Below are 22992 nucleotides of genomic sequence, written 5' to 3'. Positions count from 1 at the left end.
AACTTTTTAAGGCCGCCTCTAGGCTGCAGAGGTGGCCACCAACACAAGATACAGGTGAGTCTGGATGCAAACAGGGGTAGAGGGTGATATGGATGAGGGCTGGGAGTTTTGGTCTCCTTAGGCTGTCCTCTTTGGCAGCAACTCTCAGATAAAGACCATTTCCAGGGATGCCTGGATGGCTCAGAGGTTGAGCCTTTGCCTTTGGCTCAGGGTGTGATCCCAGAATTTCAGGATCAAGTCCCACACCGGGCTCCCTGCATGGAGCTGCTTCTCCCTCTGCCTATATCTCTGCCTTCTCTCTGTGTCTCTCATGAATAAATAAAGAAAATCTTTTAAAAACCCACAACATTTCCAGAACAAGAATGACATACCACCTGCCTGCCACCATTTTTTTTTTTTTAAGAAATTGAATTTTTGTTGTCAACCAAAGCACTTATCTGTATAGTAGGGAAAAAAAATCAAACCAACCATGTCCTAATTGACGTAACTGACAAACTCCGGTTTCCTTATCCTGTGGCTCAGGACACCTGAGAATCTCCTGCTCAGGGACTGAGCACTCTTGGGGAACCCAGACCCCCCTCCTTACCTCAATCAGCAAAATACACTTAGCTCTGGCCTTCATGGGAAGGAACTCAGCATATAGCGTCACCCTGAAAGCAGAGAGACAGGAAAGGAGTTAAGGTTAGGACTGCCACAGCTTTCTGAATTTCTTTTTTTTTTTTAAGTATTTATTTATTTGAGAGAGAGAGAGAGAGTGCAAGAGAGCAGGGAGAGGAGCAGAGGGAGAGGGACAAGCAGACTCTGTGCTGAGCAGGGGGCCTGACATGGGGCTCGATCTCATGACTCTGAGATCATGACCTGAACAGAAATCAAGAATCTGACACATTCTGAATTTCTGGGCCAACATTCCTCTGAGGGTGGTCTGTGGACCACTTAACTTCAGAATTTTCTGGGAGGATGGCTAAGTACATTGATCCCCAAGCCCTTCCCTAGACCACTGGGAACAGACTCTCAGGGGTGGGGTTCTGGCATCTGCATACTCAACTAACTCCCCACATGGTTTTCGAATTTAATAACTGCTGCCATGGAGCCCTACCCACAACCTAGGAAATCTAGGGGAAAATAGGGTGTGAGATAATGGGCACTTCAATCTAGAATTGAAAAAAATTATTCAGGTTATCCCTAATGCTCATGTCCTGAATAGTCTTAAAAAGTATGGGTCTTTCATTCTGTAGGATGTCCCTCATCCTAAGTCCATCTGAAGTCTCCCTGAGACCAGACTCAGGCCACATTTGCTTGGCAAGAACCCCACAGAAATGATACTAAGGTCTCCCCAATGCCTTACATCAGGGCCACATGATGTCAACTCATCTCATTGCTGCTGACATTAACCTTCGTCATTGGATCAAGTTGATGTCTGACAGATTTCTCCATCCTAAAGTTATCATTTTTTCATTTGTGATCACTAAATACTTTGTAGGGAAGAATTCAGAGATTATGCCAATGTCCTGTTCCCCATAGAACCTGTATCACCAGCTTTAGTATTCCATCCATTGACAATTTCTTTTTTTTTTTTTTTTAAGGTTTTATTTATTTATTCATGAGAGACAGAGAGAGAGGCGCAGAGACACAGGCAGAGGGAGAAGCAGGCCCCATGCAGAGAGCCCGATGTGGGACTCGATCCTGGGTCTCCAAGATCACACCCTGGGCTGAAGGCGGTGCTAAACCGCTGAGCCACCGGGGCTGCCCCCTCAATGACAATTTCTGCCTGAATCAATGCTACTATGGTGGTAACAGGTGGTACTTTTTATTCCCATTATTCTTTCTACATTTAGGATTGATATTATACTATAAGGAAGAGTTTCCCTTCTCCCCTTTATCTATCTATCATCTATCATCTATCTATTCATTCATTTAATCACTATGGACCTGTGGATTCCTATTTTATTCAGTGGGTTGTAAGCCACTAACCATTATTCTTTTGATGCTCAGACTGACCCATCTGGCCATTGGAAGACTTTTCAATCCAATCTCTATATCTTTTTTACATGCCTCCATCATTCTTTGAGCACTTCTTTACTTTCTGGCACAAAAAGATGTTCAGGCTCCTGATATAATTTCCTTGCCTCAACCATGGTATCAGCCATTTTTCTAAGAAGTCCTGGTTCCTCTTGGTAGAGGACAGTATTTAGAAACCAAGATCTGAGTGTGGAGTGTGCTCATTGCTACTGGTCTGTCATTGCTCCTAGGTCTTCTCAGTGGACAAAGCTAAGAGATCTATCTATCCATCATCTATCTATCTATCATCTCTCTTGGTCTCTTCATTTCTCTCTCTCCACATGCACACTATACATCTATGTCTATTTCTATATCTGTGTGTATGTATTTAAAAAAAAATGAGTTCACACTGATACTTTCAATTTCAGTCCAACCAGAAGGTTAGGGTTCTTTCTTTCCTTCTTTTTTTAAGTAATCTCTATACTCAACGTGGGGCTTGAACTCACATATTCCACTGACTGAGCCAGCCAGGCACCCCAAGGTTAGGGTTCTTTCTAGCCCTTCCAGTTTCCATGTTTATAATTCCTTTCTCCAACATTGAGACACCCAGGCCTCATTATCCTCAATATATTTCTTATTTGCTTTATCAATTTATTTGTTTGTTGAATGTAACCAATGCCCTAACTATACTAGCTGCCTCCTTCATCTACTACATTCATGCCCCCTTCTCCTGTCTTTTACTTCTTCAGCCATTGGCCATGCTGGAAAGAGAAGGAAACCTCTAAACTACTTCTCTGCCCTGCCTTTCATTTTGCTAGGAAGAGGCCTTCTCTCTTCCCACATCTCCCACCTAAGTCAAGCATATGAGCAACTAGATGGCTTCATATTACTCTCCTCGCTCTTCATAAGGGAGATGGGGTAGAGAGAGACTAATATCCATGGACTCCCTTTTTTTTTTTAAAGATATTATTTATTCATTCATAAGAGACACATATAGAGAGGCAGAGACATAGGCAGAGGGAGAAACAAGCCCCCTGCAGTGACCCTGTTGTGGGACTCGATCCCAGGACCCCAGGATCACTACCTCAACCACTGAGCCACCCAAGCGTCCCTCCATGGACCTTTCGATACAGATAGGGTTTGTAGACCCATCTAGATCTCCTAGGATCCCTTTACTAGTTCAGTTTGCCCAACTCAAAGAAGGAAAAATTCTTAGGGGCCTCAGAGGAAAGGCTAGGACTTTAGAATTTCAGATATACTCTATTTAGAGAAAAGTATAAAGAGAAAGTCAATGCCATTTAGTTTACTTCACAATATAAGTATTTTAGTATATTCTTTCTTCCTGTCTTGATCTTTTGTCTTTATCTCTCTTTTTCTTTCTCGAGATCTCTCTCTAGCTAAGATCATACTCAAGAATTTTGAACCCTACTTTTTATTCGTTTTATAAATAGCATCTCCATGCCATTTAAAATCCTCTTACACACATATATTCCATCATATGCATGAACCATACTTTTCTTAATAATAGCTACCTTTTATTGAGCACCTGCTATGTGCCAAACATTCTTCTAGATGTTTTACATGCATTATCTCACTCAATAAACATTTCAAATCAATGGGGTAGATAATTATAATCTTCTGTGTGTGTATATATCTTTAATTCTCATTTTCTCCTCTAGATCTATGCCAGGTAAATTGTTACTTGACCAGGATCACATAGGTAGTAAGTTAGTAAGTAGAAGAGCCAAAATTCTAATCCAGATCTGCTAAATTTTGTAGCCTATCAACCATTTCCCTATTTGGATGGTTTCACAATTACAAACAATACTTTAGTAAACATCTTTAGGCTAAAAACATCTTTGTCTTCATGTGGCTCCCTTAGGATAAGTCCCTGTTAAGTGGAATTTGTGTCAAAGGGCATGTATAGATTTAAGGCTTTTGATATATATTACCAAAGCGGTTCCCAAAAAAACTTGTTCCAAGTTATATGCCCAAGTTATATGCCTACCTCTCTCAACAAAAACCATTAGGAATTTCACTAACTCAGCTCTGAGAATGGGGACCAAGATTATAGTGGTTATGGAGGGTTATAGTGATTACAATGGATGACCTCTTTGAAATTTTTAAAAATATTTTATTTATTCTGAGAGACATACAGAGAGAGGCAGAGACATAGACAGAGGGAGAAGCAGGCCCCATGGAGGGAGCCTGATGTGGGACTCGATCTCGGTACCCCAGGACCACGACCCCAGCCAAAGGCAGATGCTCAACCACTGAGCCACCTAGGTACCCTTCTTTGAAATTTTTGTGCTATTCTCCAAATGATGTGCCTACATTATTTTTAAAAATCCATAATAATAAGATGAAAGGCATGTTTACCTTTTCTCCACCAAATTAAACTACTAACCATGCAGCAGCATATTCTAAGGGCAAAGCTATTCCTGTCCTTAGATGGCAAGGATTTCCTTTTATAATGAAGGAATTATTGGAAATAATTCCAATGCTATAGCATGGAGTTTCTTTCTTTCTTCTTTTTTTTTGTTACAGAAGTAGTACATGAAGGCATTTTCATTGTAAAACAATTTAGCGATACACAAATATACAGAGTATATGATGATTCTTCCTCTTCCCCATTGCCCCTACTTCCATCCTGCTCCCCCAGAGCCATATCAACCAGGAGTTTGCTTTGCAAATTTCCAGCCCCTTCTCTACATAAATAAATAAATTTAAACAATATATCTTTCCTTTTTCCTCCCTTCCCTTTTCTTCTCTCCCTCCTGTCTTCCCTCCCTTTCTTCCTTCCTTGCTTTCTTTTTTCCTTCCTCCCTCCCTCCCTCCCTTCCTTCCTTAACATGTATGCAGCATAGTCTTCATGTTTCACCCATACAAATGCTCCAACTCTTGCCACTTCCATGCATGTCCATCTAGTTTCCAACTGTCAGCACCTGCAACTCTCCCCTGGTGCTTTCTCTGGTTATTAAAACTTGCTCTGCCAACCTCTGTGGCAGACCAAGAGTGCCAAGGAATTTAAACTTCTCAGGAGGAGCTCTCAACAAATGACAGTTCCCTCATCCCTTGAACAGGACAATCTGGAGATACATGCGGCAGGATCTCCCAGACTAAACTACTTGCTCTAGCATCTCTGTATCAGGATCTGCTTTCAGTAAGACAGTTTGGAAATCTTTCCATATTAACATACATATAGATCTACTGCATTATTTTTAAGCAGCTACAACCCTGTTGATGAATACTTAGATGTTTTTCAATTTCTTGTTTTTGCCACCTAAGCCACAAGAAACATTTTTTCCTGCAATCGTTGTGCCCCCTACTTGGCCATTATTTATGGCAGTTCATTATGAAAATGAGCTGTTTGATCTTCATCCAAAGTATGATGATTATTACAATCACACTGAAGAATAAAAGAATGAGCAATGAAAGTAGCAATGCCAAGAAACAGTTGATACTGGTGTGAATAAATTCCCACTGAAAATAATCACATTTATAGCACTTGGCAATTAGAGATTTGCCATTTGGATCACATACTTGGAAAGAAGTGACCTGTGATCTCCATTTGGCATTTCTGCTTGGTCTTGAGGGGAAAGAGCAGTGCCAAGGACAGGTTTGTGAGCAAGCTCTAGACACCAATCTGAAGAATCTTCTAAGGAGGTTTCAAGGTGGAATAGATGGGCAGCTTCCATGAGCATTAATCTTTAAAAGTAGCTAACACACAACCAGGGTGCCAGTTAAGGCGGGTTTCCATCTCAGTCTTTTAGCTAAGGGGCATTTCTGCCAGAATACACAGCACCCACTACTGGAAATAATAAACAATCTGTCCTGGTGCCAACAGGTCTCTTAGATATATTTTGTGTATATTTTGCAATTAGAGGCAATGATCATTTTTGATGCTTATTTGCATTTTCTAAATTTTTCTAAAACGAAATGGTATTACTTGTAATGATAAAAATAAAGTTACTTCTAATTTCTTCGCTTGAGTTAAAGTCTCTTCCCTCTTGCTGCTCCTCCATAGAGAGAAAAGGTAATTATTTGGCATCCCAAATGTGATCTTCTTTCCTGTCTTAATTAAAGGGAATAGAAACCACTCAGAACCTCCAGTTCTACATCCCCAGATTCATCTCCAAATCAGTACCAGGGACCCAGCAGACATTAATGATCTACCAGGACTTTCTGACTATATAAGCTCAGAATCCTTTCATGACATCTGTTCAAATGTAAGAACTTTGGCATTAGATGGGTGTGGATTTGAACCCAGTTGCTCCATGTGGTAGATGGTTTGTACAAGGTGCCCCACTATTTTCCCTCCCTGTATCTTGCTTCCTTACATGTCACTCCATGCAAAGTCTACTTCCCCAACCCTTGAATCTGGGCCTTGAGTCTTGCTCTCGTTCAATAGAGAATAGAAGTGAAATAGAAGTGGTATTGTGCCCATTCCAAGCTTGGATCTCAAGATACTCTATGGCTTTTGCTTGCAGATTTGAACCCCTGCCCAGGTGCAGGCGACCAGGTGCTGGGGCTAGCCAGTTGGAGTTTGAGGGGCTTGTGGAGCACAGGTGAGTCAGCTGTGGCCATGCTAGCCTAGCCAGCCCCCATCCAATTCACCAGTTGACTGGAAACACATGAGTGAGCACCACTGAGCCCAGAACAATCAAACTGCCCAAGTTCAGAATCATGAGTTCAATAAATTGTTGTTAAGCCATAAATGTGGGGTTGTTTGTTACAAAGCAAGAGGTAACTCCACACCACATTTAATAACCATCTGGCCTTAAGCAAGTTTTTTTTAACAGTCTCTGAGCCTCAGTTTTCTCATCTGTAAACTGGGAGTGATAGGGTTGTCAATGAACAGCATAGTGCTTAGGACTTGGTAAGCACTCAATGGACATTACAATAATGATCAATATTAATGTTACTATTTTTAGTACCAAGGACCAGTATAAACACCTACTTTGGGAGAAGAAATAATAGAAGAAAAAAGGAATGAGGCATCTGGCTGGCTCAGTCAGTCATAGTCATGTGACTCTTGATCTTGGGGTTGTGAGTTTAAGCCCCACATTGGGTGTAGAGATTACTTAAAAATAAAATCTTTAAAAAATTTTAAAAGTAAAAAGAGGGATAGAAGTTTGAGCCCCACATTGGGTGTAGAGATTACTTAAAAATAAAATCTTTAAAAAATTTTAAAAGTAAAAAGAGGGATAGAAGGAAGCACATAAAAAAGCACAGATCAGGGCTGAGGGATGGGCTCTTTATTAATAATACAGTTTACAGATGAGCTAACTAAACTTATTGAGGTCATAATTTTTGCAAGATATGTAAGTCAAGTTATTATGCTATATGCTTTGAATATATAGTGTTAGATGTCAATTATACATCAATAAAACTGAAAGAAAAAATTCAGTTGTTTTTTGCACTTTTAAAAATTATACAGCAAAGACTTACTCATTTGGTTTTGTGAGATGGTGCAAAGTCTAAATGAATGGAAACTCTTGGTTGCTTTAATTATATAAAAATATCTTCAATTAGGGACGCCTGGGTGGCTCAGCAGTTGAGCGTCTGCCTTCAGCTCAGGGCGTGGTTCCGGAGTTCCAGGATGGAGTCCCACATTGGGGTCCCTGCATGGAGCCTGCTTCTCCCTCTGCCTGTGTCTCTGCCTCTCTCTCTCTCTCTCTCTCTCTCTGTGTGTGTGTGTCTCTCATGAATAAATAAATAAAATCTTAACAAAAAAAACCCTTCAATTAAAAGAAGTCTGCAACTAAATGTTTCCAAATAATGAACTCAGGGGAGCCATTTTTATAACTAGTTAAGAACATTGCATAATTAAGACATGATTATTTTTATGTAAATGGCTGGCGTGGAAGTGCTGGGAAGCCAGTGGCTCTCTTGGGTGGCTAAATATTTCTTCTGTAATTTTGTTTCTGTTTTTTTTTTTAAGGTTTTATTTATTTATTTGAGAGAGAGCACACATGAGTGGAGTGAGGGGCAGAGGAAGATGTAGACTCCCTGCTGAGCAGGGAGCCCAGTTTGGAGCTTGATCCCAGGACCCTGGGACTAGGGCTTGAGCCGAGGGCAGATGCCTAACCCACTGAGCCACTCAGGTGCCCTTTATTTCTAATTTTTATTTGCTCTCCTCAAATAAGCTATACAGTATTTAAGAAAATATGTTTGCAGGGTCAAGTGATGTTTAAATCTGAGCTCTGCCCTTTGTTAGCTGTGATGTGGGAACAGAGGACTAGCTGAGGACAAAGCACACTGACAAGTCCTTGAAACAGGCAAAGAGACACTCCTCTACAGACTCAACTACCTCAATGTTCATACTTGGCTAAGGCCAGAAGGCAATCTTAGCCCGACCTCCAGGATCCTGTAAGTCTACTTTAACATATAAAAATTCCTTTAGAAATTTCCCTTTATCTCTAAACCCCCAAGATACGTGTTGGCAATCATCCCCCAAGCACATGGCCCACCAATACACATCTGAAGGGTCTCATGACTAAGGTTTAATTAGACAGTAATAAGTAACCTTTTCCCAACAACAGCTAGCCCCCTCAAGGTCCTGGAAACCTTGCTTCTTCCTCTCATTCCACCATTTCAAACAAGGATCACTGAACATTCTAAATATGTAGTTCCTTTCCCTTCTCCCTTATGGGAAGAAAATTCAGGTAGCTATTTGGAGGCTGGGTTCAGCCATCATCTACCTGAGTATCCCTGGGAAAGGAATTTAATGTGTACTTCTGAGAGTGCTTTCTTTCCAGCCACTAGGGAAAGATTGTCCCCTAGTCAATGAATGGCTCATGAATGGGACAGTGGCTGTTTGTAGGAATTCCTGGAGTTGGTCCAGACATGGAGGACATTGGCCACAAGCCCCTGCCAGCCCAGATTTATAGGCTTGGCTTAATGGCCTTTGCCTTGAGCTCCGGTGGTTTTTAAGCCTATTCTAGGCCCAGGAGTGTATGTCAGATGTCTACTCTGCAGAGCCCTGGAGGGGTCAATAATGAATAGGGAAGGAAGGACTGGAGGGAACTGAGAGCCACTCACTGCCCTTCCAGCCTCTAAGTGGCAGAAAGAGTCTGGGGATTTGTTTTCATATTCAATCCATGTGGTTATATCTCCTGTCCCCATTTATTCCTTCCCTAATAACCCACTGAATCCAACATCCGTCACACTGACACCTGAGCTTCACAGCCTTTGGGAGACCACGCAAATGCTTACATTCACTGAGTGCTCTCTGCCAGACACTGTCCCAGGCATTTCACATGTGCTGTCATGTAATATTCTAACTGACCCCATGATGTAGGTATGCTATTATCCCCATTGTAGAGATGAAGGAACTGAGAAGTAGAAAGGTTTAGTGACTTGCCTAAGAGCACACAGCTGTTAAGGGACAGTCAGAATTTATTTTTTTTTTTGACAGAATTTGAATCTGGTAATCATGACCAAGTCACACTACTTCAGTGTTAGCATTACTCTTCTAGATTCCCTCTCTTACTCTTCCCAAATTGTGATATTCAACAGGCTCAACAGGCTCAAGAAGTCAACCAGTGAACTGTTAACCCCCAAGAGGCAATTGGGCCAGATCCTCATGCACATTCTGCCATTCTGCAAGCAACAGAGACCAACGCAGAGCACCCAGGATGGAGTCGTCCCATGTCACATGGTGGCATAGTATTGATACTGGACATCTTCCATTGTGGAAGGAGCAGTAACTCATCTTGATGGAACTGGCACATATTCTGGGCATGGGTTTGCCTTTCCTGCCTACGGGGTCCCAGCCAGCACCAGCTTTCAAAGTATTCAACTCATTGACACAGAATCCCACATTATAGTGTTTGAGACCGAGGGAGCTGATACATATCAAAGGAGATGCCCTAGTGGTATATGACCATGGAATCCACTTATGGTACCTTGAAGATGCTGGCCTGATGGGGGATGGAACTGCCTCTTGAAGATGCCATGGAGGCATTGGCTTGGAGATAATGCTCTGTGAGGATGGGATACTGTCTTCTAGGATAAAATATACCCTTAAGTCAATGTCCATCATATGGTGCAATGTAGAAGGAATACATCCTCTGAAATCAAAGGGTTGAAGGAGGAATTTGTAATTGCCTCACCTGTGGAGTTAGAGGTCCTGGTTCCAGAGAGGGCATGCTTCCCCCAGGGCATGCTTCCCCAACAAGAATCCCATTAGACCCTATGTAACATCTGCCACTTAGTAAATTTGGGTTCCTTGTGTCAAGAGTCAGCATTCTGTCTTAGGAATTGATCCTGGGCATCAGGAGGCAATAGGGTTACTGTTATCTAATGGGGTACCCAGGTGATATCCTGGACATCTCTTGGTAATTCTCTGCCCAATTTTGGTGTTAAATGGACAAGAAGCAGCTATGGCCTGAGAAGGGCACAGTGACTGAGGCATGTGGTCTGGAACACCTCACCAGGTAAACCATCTTGATCAGCGGAAGTGCTGGCCAAAGGCAATAGGAACCTACACGAGCAGCCGGAGAGGGAGATATTAGGCATCAGCGGCAGCCATGAGACCAGCAGCAATAACAGGGACTTTAGTTTACCTCACTAGCCAGCCTCTTTTAAGTCTTTTCAGGGAAAAGACCAGAGTGCTGGAAAAGCTGTTCCCTGATGGGGTAGACTTATTATATGAAGCAAGGAGATCCAAGAGGTACAAAGGGTAGACTGTCCTGGGTTCTGTGATATACCACCTGGACTCACCCTTCAGGACTGAGGGACATACTCCCTCTGGAATGACCAGGAATGTTACCTGCTAAGGACTCAGAATTGGGGCCCTGCCAGAAATTGCCTTGCCCCAAAGTAGCTACTTTGCCCAAGGTCACGCTCTCTTTTTGAGGGCACCTCATGTCCAATATGGCTGATGTGAAGGTATAAAGGTCCAGTCCCCATGCCTCATTTTGGAACAATTCTAAGGAGCCATTCCAGTTCTGGAACTCCTATAGGGTCAGCTCTGCTCAGCTCCTCCCTCTGCCCATTCAAGCTTTACTCATTCCCTTGCAGGTGCTGATCTCAATAATTGCTTGCACACTAATCTCCATCTCACATTCTGTTTTCTGAGATCCCCACCTGTAATAGGGACCGTATTTGTCTTGCTCACGCTGTATCCCCAGCGTGTAGTACAGGCCAGTGCCATAGTAGGTGCTCAAGAAATATTAAATAAGTGAACAAACTGGGCCTTGTGGGAAATTTCCCTAAATTATTGTAACAAGAATTATTATTCCTTACCTTCAACCCATCCTACCCACTATTGCCAGATTAATACTTCTAAAGTACCTCCCCTGCTCAAGAAGTCTCAGTGGCTCCACACTGCCTGTAGGCAATTCCTTTGGCCTGGCATTCAAGACCTTTAGGAAGCTTGCCCTGGTCTACCTGTCCAACCTTAGCTTTCAATTCTCACATATCTCACCCCAACGAGCTAACCCAAATGGACTATTATCCTTCCTCGAACTCAACTCTGGCTTCTTCTTTTCATTCAGATCCCTTCATATGAAATATTCTACATCATCCTCAATCTGCCTCTAGGTCTTTCCAAATCCTTTGCATCTTTAATAGAGAGACAGTACAATGCAATGGTTAGCACCTAGACTCTGGACTTAGAGGGCCTGAGATTCTCACTATGCCTCTTTCTGACTGTGTCACCTAGGGTAAGTCACTTCACTTCTCTGTGCGTCAGTTTCTGTATCTGTGAAATGGGATGAATAATTGAATTTACCTAGGGTTTTGCGGGGATTACATGAGATAATCTGGTAAACTGTTTAGAAAAGCACATGCCTCCTAGTAAACACTAAATATTGGCCATTATCATCCTATAGGATGGCCCCTTTTCTATAGGGGGCCAGATAGGAAATAATGTCTTTGCTGAGACTACTCAACTCCGTTGCTGTATATGAAAATGGGTATAGTTAATATGTAAATGATGGATGTGGCTGTGTTCCAAAAAATTTTTTTTTATAAAACTAGTCTGCAGGTCAGATACACCCCATATGCCATTGTCTGCCCATCTTCCAGGACAGAGTGGCTTCTTCTAACAACTGTGACTATTCTCAGTGCCTTAACAACAGCACCAACAAAGACTCAGTTTGCATCTGATTAGGCCCACCACACCTCATGCTTAGGTTAGAAGAGGAAGAGGGCCCTCATGTGCCTTGTGATGGTTAAGAGCATGGATGCTGTAGGCAGACAGACTCGGGTTCTTAGTTCCACTACACACCATATGTCTTGGGCAAATGATTTCACCCATTGAGTCTTGGTTTCAACTATAAAAGGGAGATTGCAATCATTTGATAACACATACCTCCTGGGGCTGCTGCGATGTGCCTAGAAATATGTCCAATCAAGGCTAGATCTGTAGTTTTATTTTTTATTTTATTATTTTTTAATTAGTTATTTATTTTTAGATTTTATTTATTTATCCATGAGAGACACACAGAGAGGCAGAGACACAGGCAGAGGGAGAAGCCAGATCCACGCAGGAAGCCTGATGTGGGACTTGATCCGGGGACCCCAGGATCACACCCTGGGCCTAAGGCAGGTGCTAAACCACTGAGCCACCCAGGGATCCCCCCACCCCTTTTTTTAGATCTATATTTTTATTATTATTTCACATTTATGACTTTCCAGCTATTGTGTTGTGTTTTTCTAAGATTTTATTTTTTAAAGATTGATTGATTGATTTGAGAGACAGAAAAGAGAGAAAGCAGGAGCAGGAGGAGCAGAAGGAGAATCACAAGTAGACTCTATACTGAATGCAGACCCTGATGTGGGGCTCGATCCCAGGACCCTGAAATCATGACCCTAGCTAAAACCAAGAGTCAGATGCCTAATTGACTGGATCACCCAGGTGCCCCTTAAGATTTTATTTTTAAGTAATCTCTAGGCCCAATATGGGGCTTGAATTTACAATCCCAAGATCAAGAGTTACACACTTCACTGACTGAGCCATCCAGGTGCCCCTATTATGTTGCTTTTGTTTTGCCAATCATTACTGATAATGGTACTATTTTCTGGCTACATCATACCTCCTTGATGCCAGAAGCCCTAGTGGACCATCTCTGCATCCCCCCCAGGCTATGAACATAGTTGACTGGCTGTCTTGCTGGGTGGCCAGAGCTGGGCGTTTACTTACGACTGGGGGACCCCTCCGATCCCGAAGCCCACCAGGCCCCGGAGCACCAGGATCCAGCTGTACACGGGTGCGAAAGCACTGAGGATGCCATAGTACAGAGTCCAGAGCACACTGATCTTCAGCCCCTGTGGAGAAGGAAGACACCAAGTCACAGAGCTTCTCAGTACCTCCAGGCCATGTGGCCCCCAAACCTGTTGAAAGTCATCAATGGGGTCATGCTAAACAGCAATCCGCACAGATTCTCTGTGGGATGGTGCCAACCTCCAGGGGGAAGGGCTGTGGGAAAATTCTGCAGCATTCTTGGTTGCCCCAATGATTGGCATTTAATATATAGGGGCCTGAGATGTTAGATGCAGTGCATGAGACTCAATAAAGACTTGTCTTGTATCCTGCACCATCTCAAATTGAACTTTCTACTTGCCTATCGTCCAGGTGAAAACTCCATGACTATCTGTACCTTGACCTTCACTCTATTTTATATAGAAATAAGATTTGAATATACACTTAATTTTGCAGGAATCCAACTTCTAGGTAAATCAAAGGAAGTTTGTGTGTGGTTTTTCTGGAACTTTACAAAATTGTTCTTCATTTCAGAAAGCCATGTTGTCAATGGCAACACTGCATATGGTATTTGAGTCATTGAGGGAACACTCCAGTATCTGTCTGCATTCATAGGGTTTCTACGTGTATCTATGAATAGACTGATCTAAATCTATTTCAAAATGTCAAATATAAAGAAAAAAGCATCAACAAAATTCAGTTAAATACAAGTTTATTTATAATCAGAGACAAATATTAACTTCTTTTTATCTGGACACTTGTGCATGCACATTTGCATATTGAAAATAAATTTAACTAACTGCCTCCTTTAAAAAGTTCTCCATTATATCATACTTGGGGCATTATACCTGATTTATTTTATTATTTTATTTTTTTTATAACTGGTTTCTTTTAAAGATGATGTGGGTGGCTATTTTATTTTTTAAATTATTTCTGGATAATTAAGGGCGTTATTAAAAGTTTTCATAACAATTTCTAAGTAAAGGGAACATTGTATTTCACGGGGTTGAGAACCACCTAGAGATAACAATGCTGCAAAACAAACATGCTGCGTATTCCTGGAGTGTTAATTACTCTTAGAGACTGAGAAACAATCAAGGGTGAATGCAATTTAAGGTGTTATTTATTTTTATTTTTATTTTTTATTTATTTATGATAGTCACACAGAGAGAGAGAGAGAGAGGCAGAGACACAGGCAGAGGGAGAAGCAGGCTCCATGCACCAGGAGCCCGACGTGGGATTCGATCCTGGGTCTCCAGGATCGCGCCCTGGGCCAAAGGCAGGCGTCAAACCGCTGCGCCACCCAGGGATCCCGGTGTTATTTTTTTTTTAAGATTTTATGTATTTGACAGAGAAAGAGCACAGGCAGCAGCAGAGGGAACGGCAGGCAGAGGGAGAGGGAGAAGCAGGGAGCCGGATGTAGGGCTCAAGCCCAGGACCCTGGGTTCACGCTAACCAACACCAAACATATTATGGAATAGAACACAAATTCTATGTGGATTTTAGACCTGCAACATGGTGTCTGGGCAGGTCTCTCTCTGTAGTACTTCCCCCAGATCCAGCCTTGAGTGCGCCCTCTCGTCTCCCTGGGGACACTTCAGGTGGGAAGTCTGAAGCACACTGACTTTAGCTTTCCAGTTAAAATGAATGAGGGTGCCTTGGCTGGCTCAATCAGAAGAACATGGGAGTCTTGATCTTGGATGTAGAGATTACTTAAATAAATAAACTTACAAGAAATTAAAATGAATTAAAAGGGACTAGAGAGGAAATTTGGAGGTCTGACAGATGACTTCCAGTTTCTTGGAAAATGATTTCAAGTGGGAGAGAGAATACTTTAAATAACTTTCATTAGCTTGCAAGAAAGTGATTTTTCATTCCAATCATTATTCTGATTATGTCCAAGAGAAAAGATCTATGTGGTGCTAGTCTGTCTTTAACATCTTTTTAAACACTCTTAATCTCTATTTTTAACAGATTGGACAGGAGGCAACTGTAACCAACTAGAATTTAGTAACATTGTTTTATTTTCATTGTATTTATTTTTGCAGCTATTTCCTTTTTAGGACAATTGCTACTGATTTCCTATTTAGGACTCTCTATAAAGTTTCCCTTTCCAAAAACATGCATTTAAGGGTTTTTTAAAAAGATTTTAATTTATTTATTTGAGAGAGAGAGAGAGCAAGTGGGGGGAGTGGCAGAAGGAGAGGGAAAATCTCGACTCTCTGATGAACATGGACCCTGAGATCATGACCTGAGCTGAAATCAAGAGTTGGAAACCTAGCCAACTGAGTTAACCAGGTGTCCCAGTTTGTTTGTTTTTTTAAAAAACGAAGTTGTGGGCACCTGTGTGGCTCAGTGGTTGAGTGTCTGCCTTTGGCTCAGGGCATGATCCCAGGGTCCTGGGATCAAGTCCCGCATCAGGCTCCCTGCAGGGAGTCTGCTTCTTCCTCTACCTGTGTCTCTGCCTCTCTCAATGTCTCTCATGAATAAATAAATAAATAAATAAATAAATAAATAAATAAATAAATAAATAAATAAAATCTTTTTTAAAAAGTAAAATTGATATAAAGAAAGATATTAAGTATATAACAAAACAGATGGGATAGGAATTATCTAAGCCTAGGGAGTTATGGATCTATTGCAACAATAATAAAGCAACATTTCTACACTCCGAAACACACGACTACGAAATTAGTATTTGCCACATATTTACTTACTTCCTTTCTTGTGGCTTAAGCTATCTTAAGAAGGGTTTGCTTTCTTGGAACCCAAGGAGTCTTGAATCAGAGATAGGACATCATTAGCAGCAAAGAAAATGAAAAGAGGGAAAACAGAGGAGGAGAAGAGGAGCGGGTAGAAAAGAGGGCACCCCGACTGGCACCTGAGAGTTAAGCCTCTCTCCAGCGACCGCCTGGGAGCTTCACTACCCCATTGGGGTCACCACATGACCCCATGCCAGGCAGCAAAGACCTGCATGTGACCTGTCCTGCAGGGTCACAGCAGACTGCAGCTAGCTCTGCATTTGCCCACTGATGTCAGGGCTTTCCAGCTGGCCAGGAAATGAGGACTCAGCAACCATTTGTGAGTATTGTCATGGGTACTGCAAAGGCACGGGCACTGCCAGCTGCCTCATCCAAGCACTGCTCGGGACTCTGCAGAAATGTCTCCTGGGCTTTTGAGCTTCTCATTAACTACACTTGTCATTCTGGCCTAACATTTGTTCTACCTTTTAGATTGTTGGCCCAGTCTCCCCATTCCCCTCTCTCCCCCTCTCCTTTTCTTCCTTCAGTAATCATTTACTGAGCATCCCCTGTATGCCAGGTTCTAGAGAGAGAAGTATAGACATTATGTATTCATTAAATTGTTCATTCAATTATTCACTTAACAATAAGCATATATCAAGTGCCTGCTCTATGCCAGATGCTAGAAAAAATGCTATATATTATTCGTTCATTCATTCATTCATTCATTCAACATACATGTATTAGACACCTGCTGTGTGCCCAGCACTAAGGGTACTGATAGGCATCATCCATTCAATCATTTGTTCAATATGCATATATTAAGCATCTGTCGCATGCCTGGCAGTAAAGATACCATGATTCATTCATTTATCCCTTCAACATGCATGCACTGAGTGCCTCCTGAGGTACAGCAGGGAATGTGACAGCCAGAGTCTCTAACTTTATGGAACTTTCATTCCCATGTTGTAAATCACTGTCACATCTTTTTTTTTTTTTTTTTTTTTTCACTGTCACATCTTTACACTGGGTCCTCACAGCAGCCTGTGGAAAGAGGCTGTTATTTCCACTCCCATTTTACAAATCAGCACAGTGAGGGTCAAAGTAGTTGAGTGATTTGTCCAGGACCAGCAGTCAAACCTGGAGTCAGGACTTTCAACTCCGAATGCCATACTTGGATGAGCACTGCCCTCCTCCTGGGCCTATGATGGCTCCCATTGCCTCTGATAGAGGCAGCAAGGATAGGTGGGTCCAGGTGAATGCAAGAGAACTTGGCCTGTCTTGTCAACCTCTACTGAGCTCTAGCCAAAAGTTGCCATCACAGAATGTGGATCCTGGGCTGCCAGATAGCCCAATTAAAAAACAAAAACAAAAACAAAACAGAGCTCTTCATTTTTATGCAAAATACATTATTTTTTGAAGCAGAGGCAACTGATGCAAAATCCTATACAGCATTGTATGGGTTAAATAAAACACATCTATAGGCCATGTTCAGTTCATAGCTCCCTGGTATACAACCTGTAGCCTGGAAAGGCTTCAAGCTTCTGCTCTAAGAAGCTGAGGGTCTTGCTACCACTTGGGTGCCAAGTCTGCAGCCTCCAAAAGGAGCATGCTGATGTCATCATCATGAGCATTACTCAGTCCTGGAAGACTGTTGACTCAGTGCCCTTGGTGTCCTCCGGTCATGTGCAGGACAAGGAAAATTGTCAGGGGACAAGGAGGCTGGGGATCTTTAAAATATTGAGATGAGGGGATCCCTGGGTGGCTCAGTGGTTTAACACCTGCCTTTGGCCCAGGGCTTGATCCTGGAGACCCGGGATCAAATCCCACATCAGGCTCCCTGAATGGAGCCTGCTTCTTCCTCTGCCTGTGTCTCTGCCTCTCTCTCTGTCTCTCATGAATAAATAAATAAATAAATAAATAAATAAATAAATCTTTAAAAAAAATATGAGATGAGAGGCTTGTTGCCTGCCAGCTACCTCTTTTTCGTCCTTACAGATAACATGGATCTATAGCCTTTGAACTAGCTACTGACCTGATCATATTCTGAATTTTTTTTTTTTTTTTTTTTTTTTGCGACACAGCTAATAGTAGTTTCCATTGGTCACCGGCTAACCATGCATCAGTAAATATTGTTCTAAGTGCATTAACTACATTTCTCATATAACCCTTCCAGCAGCCCTCTGAACTCCTGCTCTTGACAACCTAGTTTTATAAATGGGGAAACTGAGACTCAGAGGGGTGAAATAATTTGCTTAAGTTCCCTCACTCAATAGAGAGGGTGGAGCACCTTCACCCTGGCAAGGCCACACACCCACAGCTGCCCTTCCTTTGTGTGGCTTTGCCATAAGCCCCCAGGGTGTAGGAACTTCTATAGGAATCAAAGTGGCCCACTGAGTCCTAACCCCTTACGTGAGTCCCTTGCAAAGTCATGCAGCAGACACCCTCCCAGAAGCCTCCCAGCTGGGCGGAGGCAGATCAAGGAGCTAGGAGGAGATTTTTGGCACTAGCTAAAGCTTTGCCAGCTGCCCGGCTCACCCTCTGTTTCTGGAGGAGTTCTACAGAAGCTTTATAATTAGAACCTGATCCATCCTCCCTGCGGTTGGGCCAGAATTCCCTGCAGGGAGGGGGGCCCTGCAGTCTGGGGGTGATTTCTCTCCTCTCTGGTCAGGAGAGCTAGAGGACCACTCTATAGGCACCCTCTCAGTCTTTGTTTGGAACGGTTGAATGTCCAACTGCTCAACTGAATTCTGGGGGAATAATTCAGTTATGTCTCCCAGCAGCCAAGGTTGTGGACTCTGGAGCCAAACATACCTGCATTTGAACATTGGCTTTGCTGTTTATTGTCATGAGCTTGCCAAATGATAGGAACAATACTGGACATTTATGAATTGCTTCCTCTGTGCCAAGAGCTTTCTGTGTAAAGGCCCGTTTACTCCTAGGACACCCCTATGGAAGAAAGACTATTATGATCCCACTAACAAATGAGGAAACTTGAGGCACAGGGAGGTTGAGTAACTTGTTGAGGGTCATGCAGCCTGTCTGTGGAGGGGCTGGGATTTGCACCTTAGCAGTCTGACCTCAGAGCTCATGCTTTCACAAAAATGTCACATTAGCATTTCATTTGTCCAAATGAGCACTGGAGGTAAATAGGAAATTAGGGTGGAGTAGTCCCAGCTGATACAATAAGATGATACAGAATGAACTCTTCACAATAGTGCAACTTGGCATCATCTGTGCATTCATTCTAGTGCCTTGTTTCTCAACCCTTGCCCCCTTCACACTTAGGACTTGGTAGTTCTTTGTGGTGTGGACTGTCCCATGGACTTTGGGATAGCAAACAGAATCTGACTCACTAGATGCCAGTAGCACCCCTCCCCTCAGTGGTGACAACCAAAAAACGTCCCCAGACATTGCCGAATGTCCCCTGGGAGGAAGGGGGAGATAAAATCTGCCCACTCCCTCCCCCGTTGAGAACTGCTATTCTAGAAGTTGCCAAAATGTGTTCAGAACTCACAAGATTCAGTAAATGGCATTACTGAAAACCCATCTACGAATCTTTTAAAAACCTGAGCTATATAGTTTTCTCCTTCCCACCATAAAATGAAGGTATCTACATTCTATAGGGCTACCTCCTGGGAACGCCATAGGCATGACCCACGTTAGTGGCAGAATGAACATACTCTGCCGAGGGATGTCAGGATCATAAGCTAACGATCTTTTTGGACTTGTCTGTAAAACAGAGAACAGTCATCCAGGAAATCACTTGCTGGTCTGGAGAGGATGAGAGAGTGGCAGAAAGTGGCAACAAGGGGATCTGATTTTCATCCATCCAACTCTGCCACTCGAGAAGTATTTATGGAGGGTCTGCTATAAAAGGCAGGTGCTGTGCCAGGTGCCGGGGCCACCTCAGGATGCAAAACAGGCATAGCCACCTTCCTCATGGGCTTTACTGCACTCACCAGGCTGCCCTCCTGCCCCTGGCAGACATCACTAATTGATCACAGAGCTGTCCCACTGAGCCTTCCACTCCTCAAATCCATGTGTCTGGAGTCCTCTACTGAATGATTAGAGCAGACACAAGGGAGGACAAACCCATTTGCCCTTCAGTTTCAGGAACTCAATAAATGGTAGCTGTTACTATCAGCTATTATCTGATCCAATCTCCTCTGACATAAATAAGGAAACTGAGGCCCCTTTACTGTACCTCAGTAAAGTTCCTTTTCATGGGTTCCTGCATTTGTGTGTGTATATGCATGCTTGCCTCAAGAACAATAAAAAGTGTTTTTAGCAGGAGACAGAGGGACAAGTCATCCACCCCATGCCCAGTCTGCACAGGAAGAAGCCACGTGAAGAAATTAGAAGAGCTTTCTCCTTTGATTATTTTAAAACTGCGAAGGCTAATGTTAGGTCCAGCCTCAGCCACACATTTGCAGTTCCCTTCACCGCTGCGGCGCCGCCCAAGAACGGCTCTGCTTTATTATAAGAGGTGCTTCTCCTCCCTCCCTTCCAACCATCCATCCTTCCTTCTTCCCTTACTTCCATCCTTTCTCCCTCTCTCCCTCTTCCCAGCTCTGGCTCTGCTCTTTTCCAATCAGAAAATTGCTGAAGCAATGACTTACACCCTCCAGAAAAAGGAAGTGCGTGGGAGGGTGTGTATGGGCAGAGTTTAGAGAGCTACGGCCTGAAAATCAGAGTAATCCAGGTTTTATTCTCTTTGGAAGGCCTGGAGAGATCTTCCCAACTGACCTCCCCAGCTTCTAAAACCATCCAAAAGTACCTGTGCTACAATGGCTAGAGTTGGTTTCCCAGCCTGGTCACTTCTGGTCCTGCCCCAGCCACTCCTTAGTGGTTTCGTAAGTCAATGTTTCCCAGGTGCCTACTGGCCTATGTATTTCCTGTCCAGTCACAGCGGGAGGGCCTGCAGCTGGACTGCACTGTTCAACCATCCATCCTTCCATCCATCCATCCATCGAGTCAACATACATTGATTGAGCATCTACGGATTCAAGCCACTACCCACGTGTTAAAGCAAGAGTCTAGACCTTAGAAAGAGTGAGATCTGGCTCTGTGATATATAAGCTGTGTAGCTTGGGCAAGTTTCCCATGCTCTGTGCCTCACTTTTCCCTTCTGTAAAATCAGATTGAGAATAGCACCAGGGTTTGGGTGAGCAAATGCATGTACCAGGCCTGGTACAGGGCCTGCCATACAAGGTACTGTGTTATTTCCAGTCCCTGGTCTGCTGGTTATAGTGGACCCCACCTGTTACCTCCTCAGTATCCATGTCTCCATTCTTCTTTCCTAACAGAATTCTAAGTTTTTTTTTAGCTATCTACATTAGTCTAAGTCAATAGTTCTCAAAGTATGGGCTCCGGACCAGCAGCATTGGCATCACCTGGGAACTTGTCAGAAATGCTTTCATTGCAATGCCAGCTCACATATGTCCTGTGCCTATGATGTGCCTGGCATGGTCCAAAGCCATTCATGTCTAGGATCTCAACCCTCAAATGTAGAATCTGTTATTTTTTTTCTTTAGACATATGAAGAAATTGATCCTCAGAGAGGTCAATTCACTTGCCCAAGGTCACACAGCCAGGAGTGGTAGGGTCGCAACTGAACCCAGATCCACCTGATTCCAGAGCCCAAGCATGTAACCACTACACCACCCTGCCTCCCAAGAAGCTGCAGACTGAAGAGAAGAGTCCAGGAAAAAGAACAATAAAGCAGTCAGCAGGTGCAATCACTCAGAATGCACTACTGGAGTGGCAGCTATTCCTGAGCAGGGCCCTTAACCAAGTAAAGTTTCTAGATCTACAAAGCTCTTTTCTCCCATCAGGCCCAAGTTTATAGTTTGGAGAACTGTAACTTCACATGCTGAAGGAATCAAAGCACCCAAGTGCAGCCTAGCAAAACCAGAGCAGTGTAAAATACAAAGGGGACCATGCAGTAACAAGTGAATCAAACAGTACGAGCTCAATGCAATGCCAGACCTGTAAGTTCCCTTCTTCCTTGTTTGCAAATCCATTTCATGTCATATCTGAGGCTGGGCTTCCCCCAAAGCAGACCCTGACACAAGAATTCTAGTACAAACAGTTTATTTAAGTGGTGATCCCAGGAGGAGTGGGGAAAGCAGACAATTCAAGGTACCTTCATGAGCAAGTTCCCAAGGACCAGAGCTCAGTGCTGCTGGGATTAGGAGATGATTCATTTAGGGCAAGAAAGTTGACAACTTTATCTACCAGCCCTTGACTTCCCCCAGCCTTGTGTAAGTGAATAGTGGGTGCCAAGGGGACCCGGGTGGGCACCAGTGGCATCTTCTGCATTCTGAAATATACACGCTTGGGCCTCACTAGGCATGTGTGTTTTCGAGAGTCCATGGCCTCAGAGCAATGTCTTCTCATTGCATTTTGACAGAGCTCATCGGGCCTCCCAAATGCTCAGCAGCACTGTTTCGCTGCCTGTCAACACCACCATGGAGATAACCCAGAGGACATGCACTTAGGAGAGGTCGCCTTACTGTTTTCCTGCCGTACTGGTCTGAGATGTTTCCCCAGAGTGTAGAGCTGGACATCATGCCAACAAAGACTACCTGTGGATGGAAAGACAGGGTCTGTTAGTGACACGGAGCATCGCAGAGAAGAGGAACAATGACTTGAACCTGTGATATCCCATCCTGGTCTGAGTGATGAGCCAACACTGGCTGAGATCCTGTTAAGGTACAAACACTGTTTGGGTGCTTCGTGTTGCTATTTAAGCCCCACAACAATCTTGTGGGGTGGGTAATATCATTATCCCTGTTTTACAGATAAGGAAACTGAGACTCAGAGAGGGGACATCCCTTGGCCAGGGTCACACAGGTGTAAGCAGCACTACCTGAGCTGGGATTGGGCAGTATAGGCGCAGAACTAGCATCTGAACAATTTCTCACCTACCAAAGAAATGTCTCACCCTGTTGCTAAGAAAATTTCAAAGGTAGAGCTTGGAGAGTGAGAAAAACAGAAGACAGAAGGTTGGGATCCCTGGCTCAGCGGTTTAGCGCC

General features: G+C 43.3%; 1 protein-coding gene across 1 annotated transcript in view; it reads right to left on the bottom strand.

The window, feature by feature from the left end:
* Positions 1–22992, bottom strand: part of LOC112676718 (SV2 related protein) — a 70823-nt gene that overhangs the window by 20881 nt on the left and 26950 nt on the right. Inside the window, exons 5-7 of the mRNA XM_025474287.3 lie at positions 22470–22541; positions 13151–13275; positions 587–650 (exon numbers count right to left, since the gene is read on the bottom strand). Coding sequence (XP_025330072.1) covers positions 587–650; positions 13151–13275; positions 22470–22541 — 261 coding nt within the window. The remainder of the gene's footprint in view (positions 1–586; positions 651–13150; positions 13276–22469; positions 22542–22992) is intronic.

The sequence above is a fragment of the Canis lupus genome, chromosome 26, assembly GCF_003254725.2.
Source record: "Canis lupus dingo isolate Sandy chromosome 26, ASM325472v2, whole genome shotgun sequence".
Classification (NCBI taxonomy): domain Eukaryota; kingdom Metazoa; phylum Chordata; class Mammalia; order Carnivora; family Canidae; genus Canis; species Canis lupus.
The sequence above is the reverse complement of the archived record's forward strand: the minus strand, read 5'-3'. Positions and strand labels throughout refer to the sequence as shown.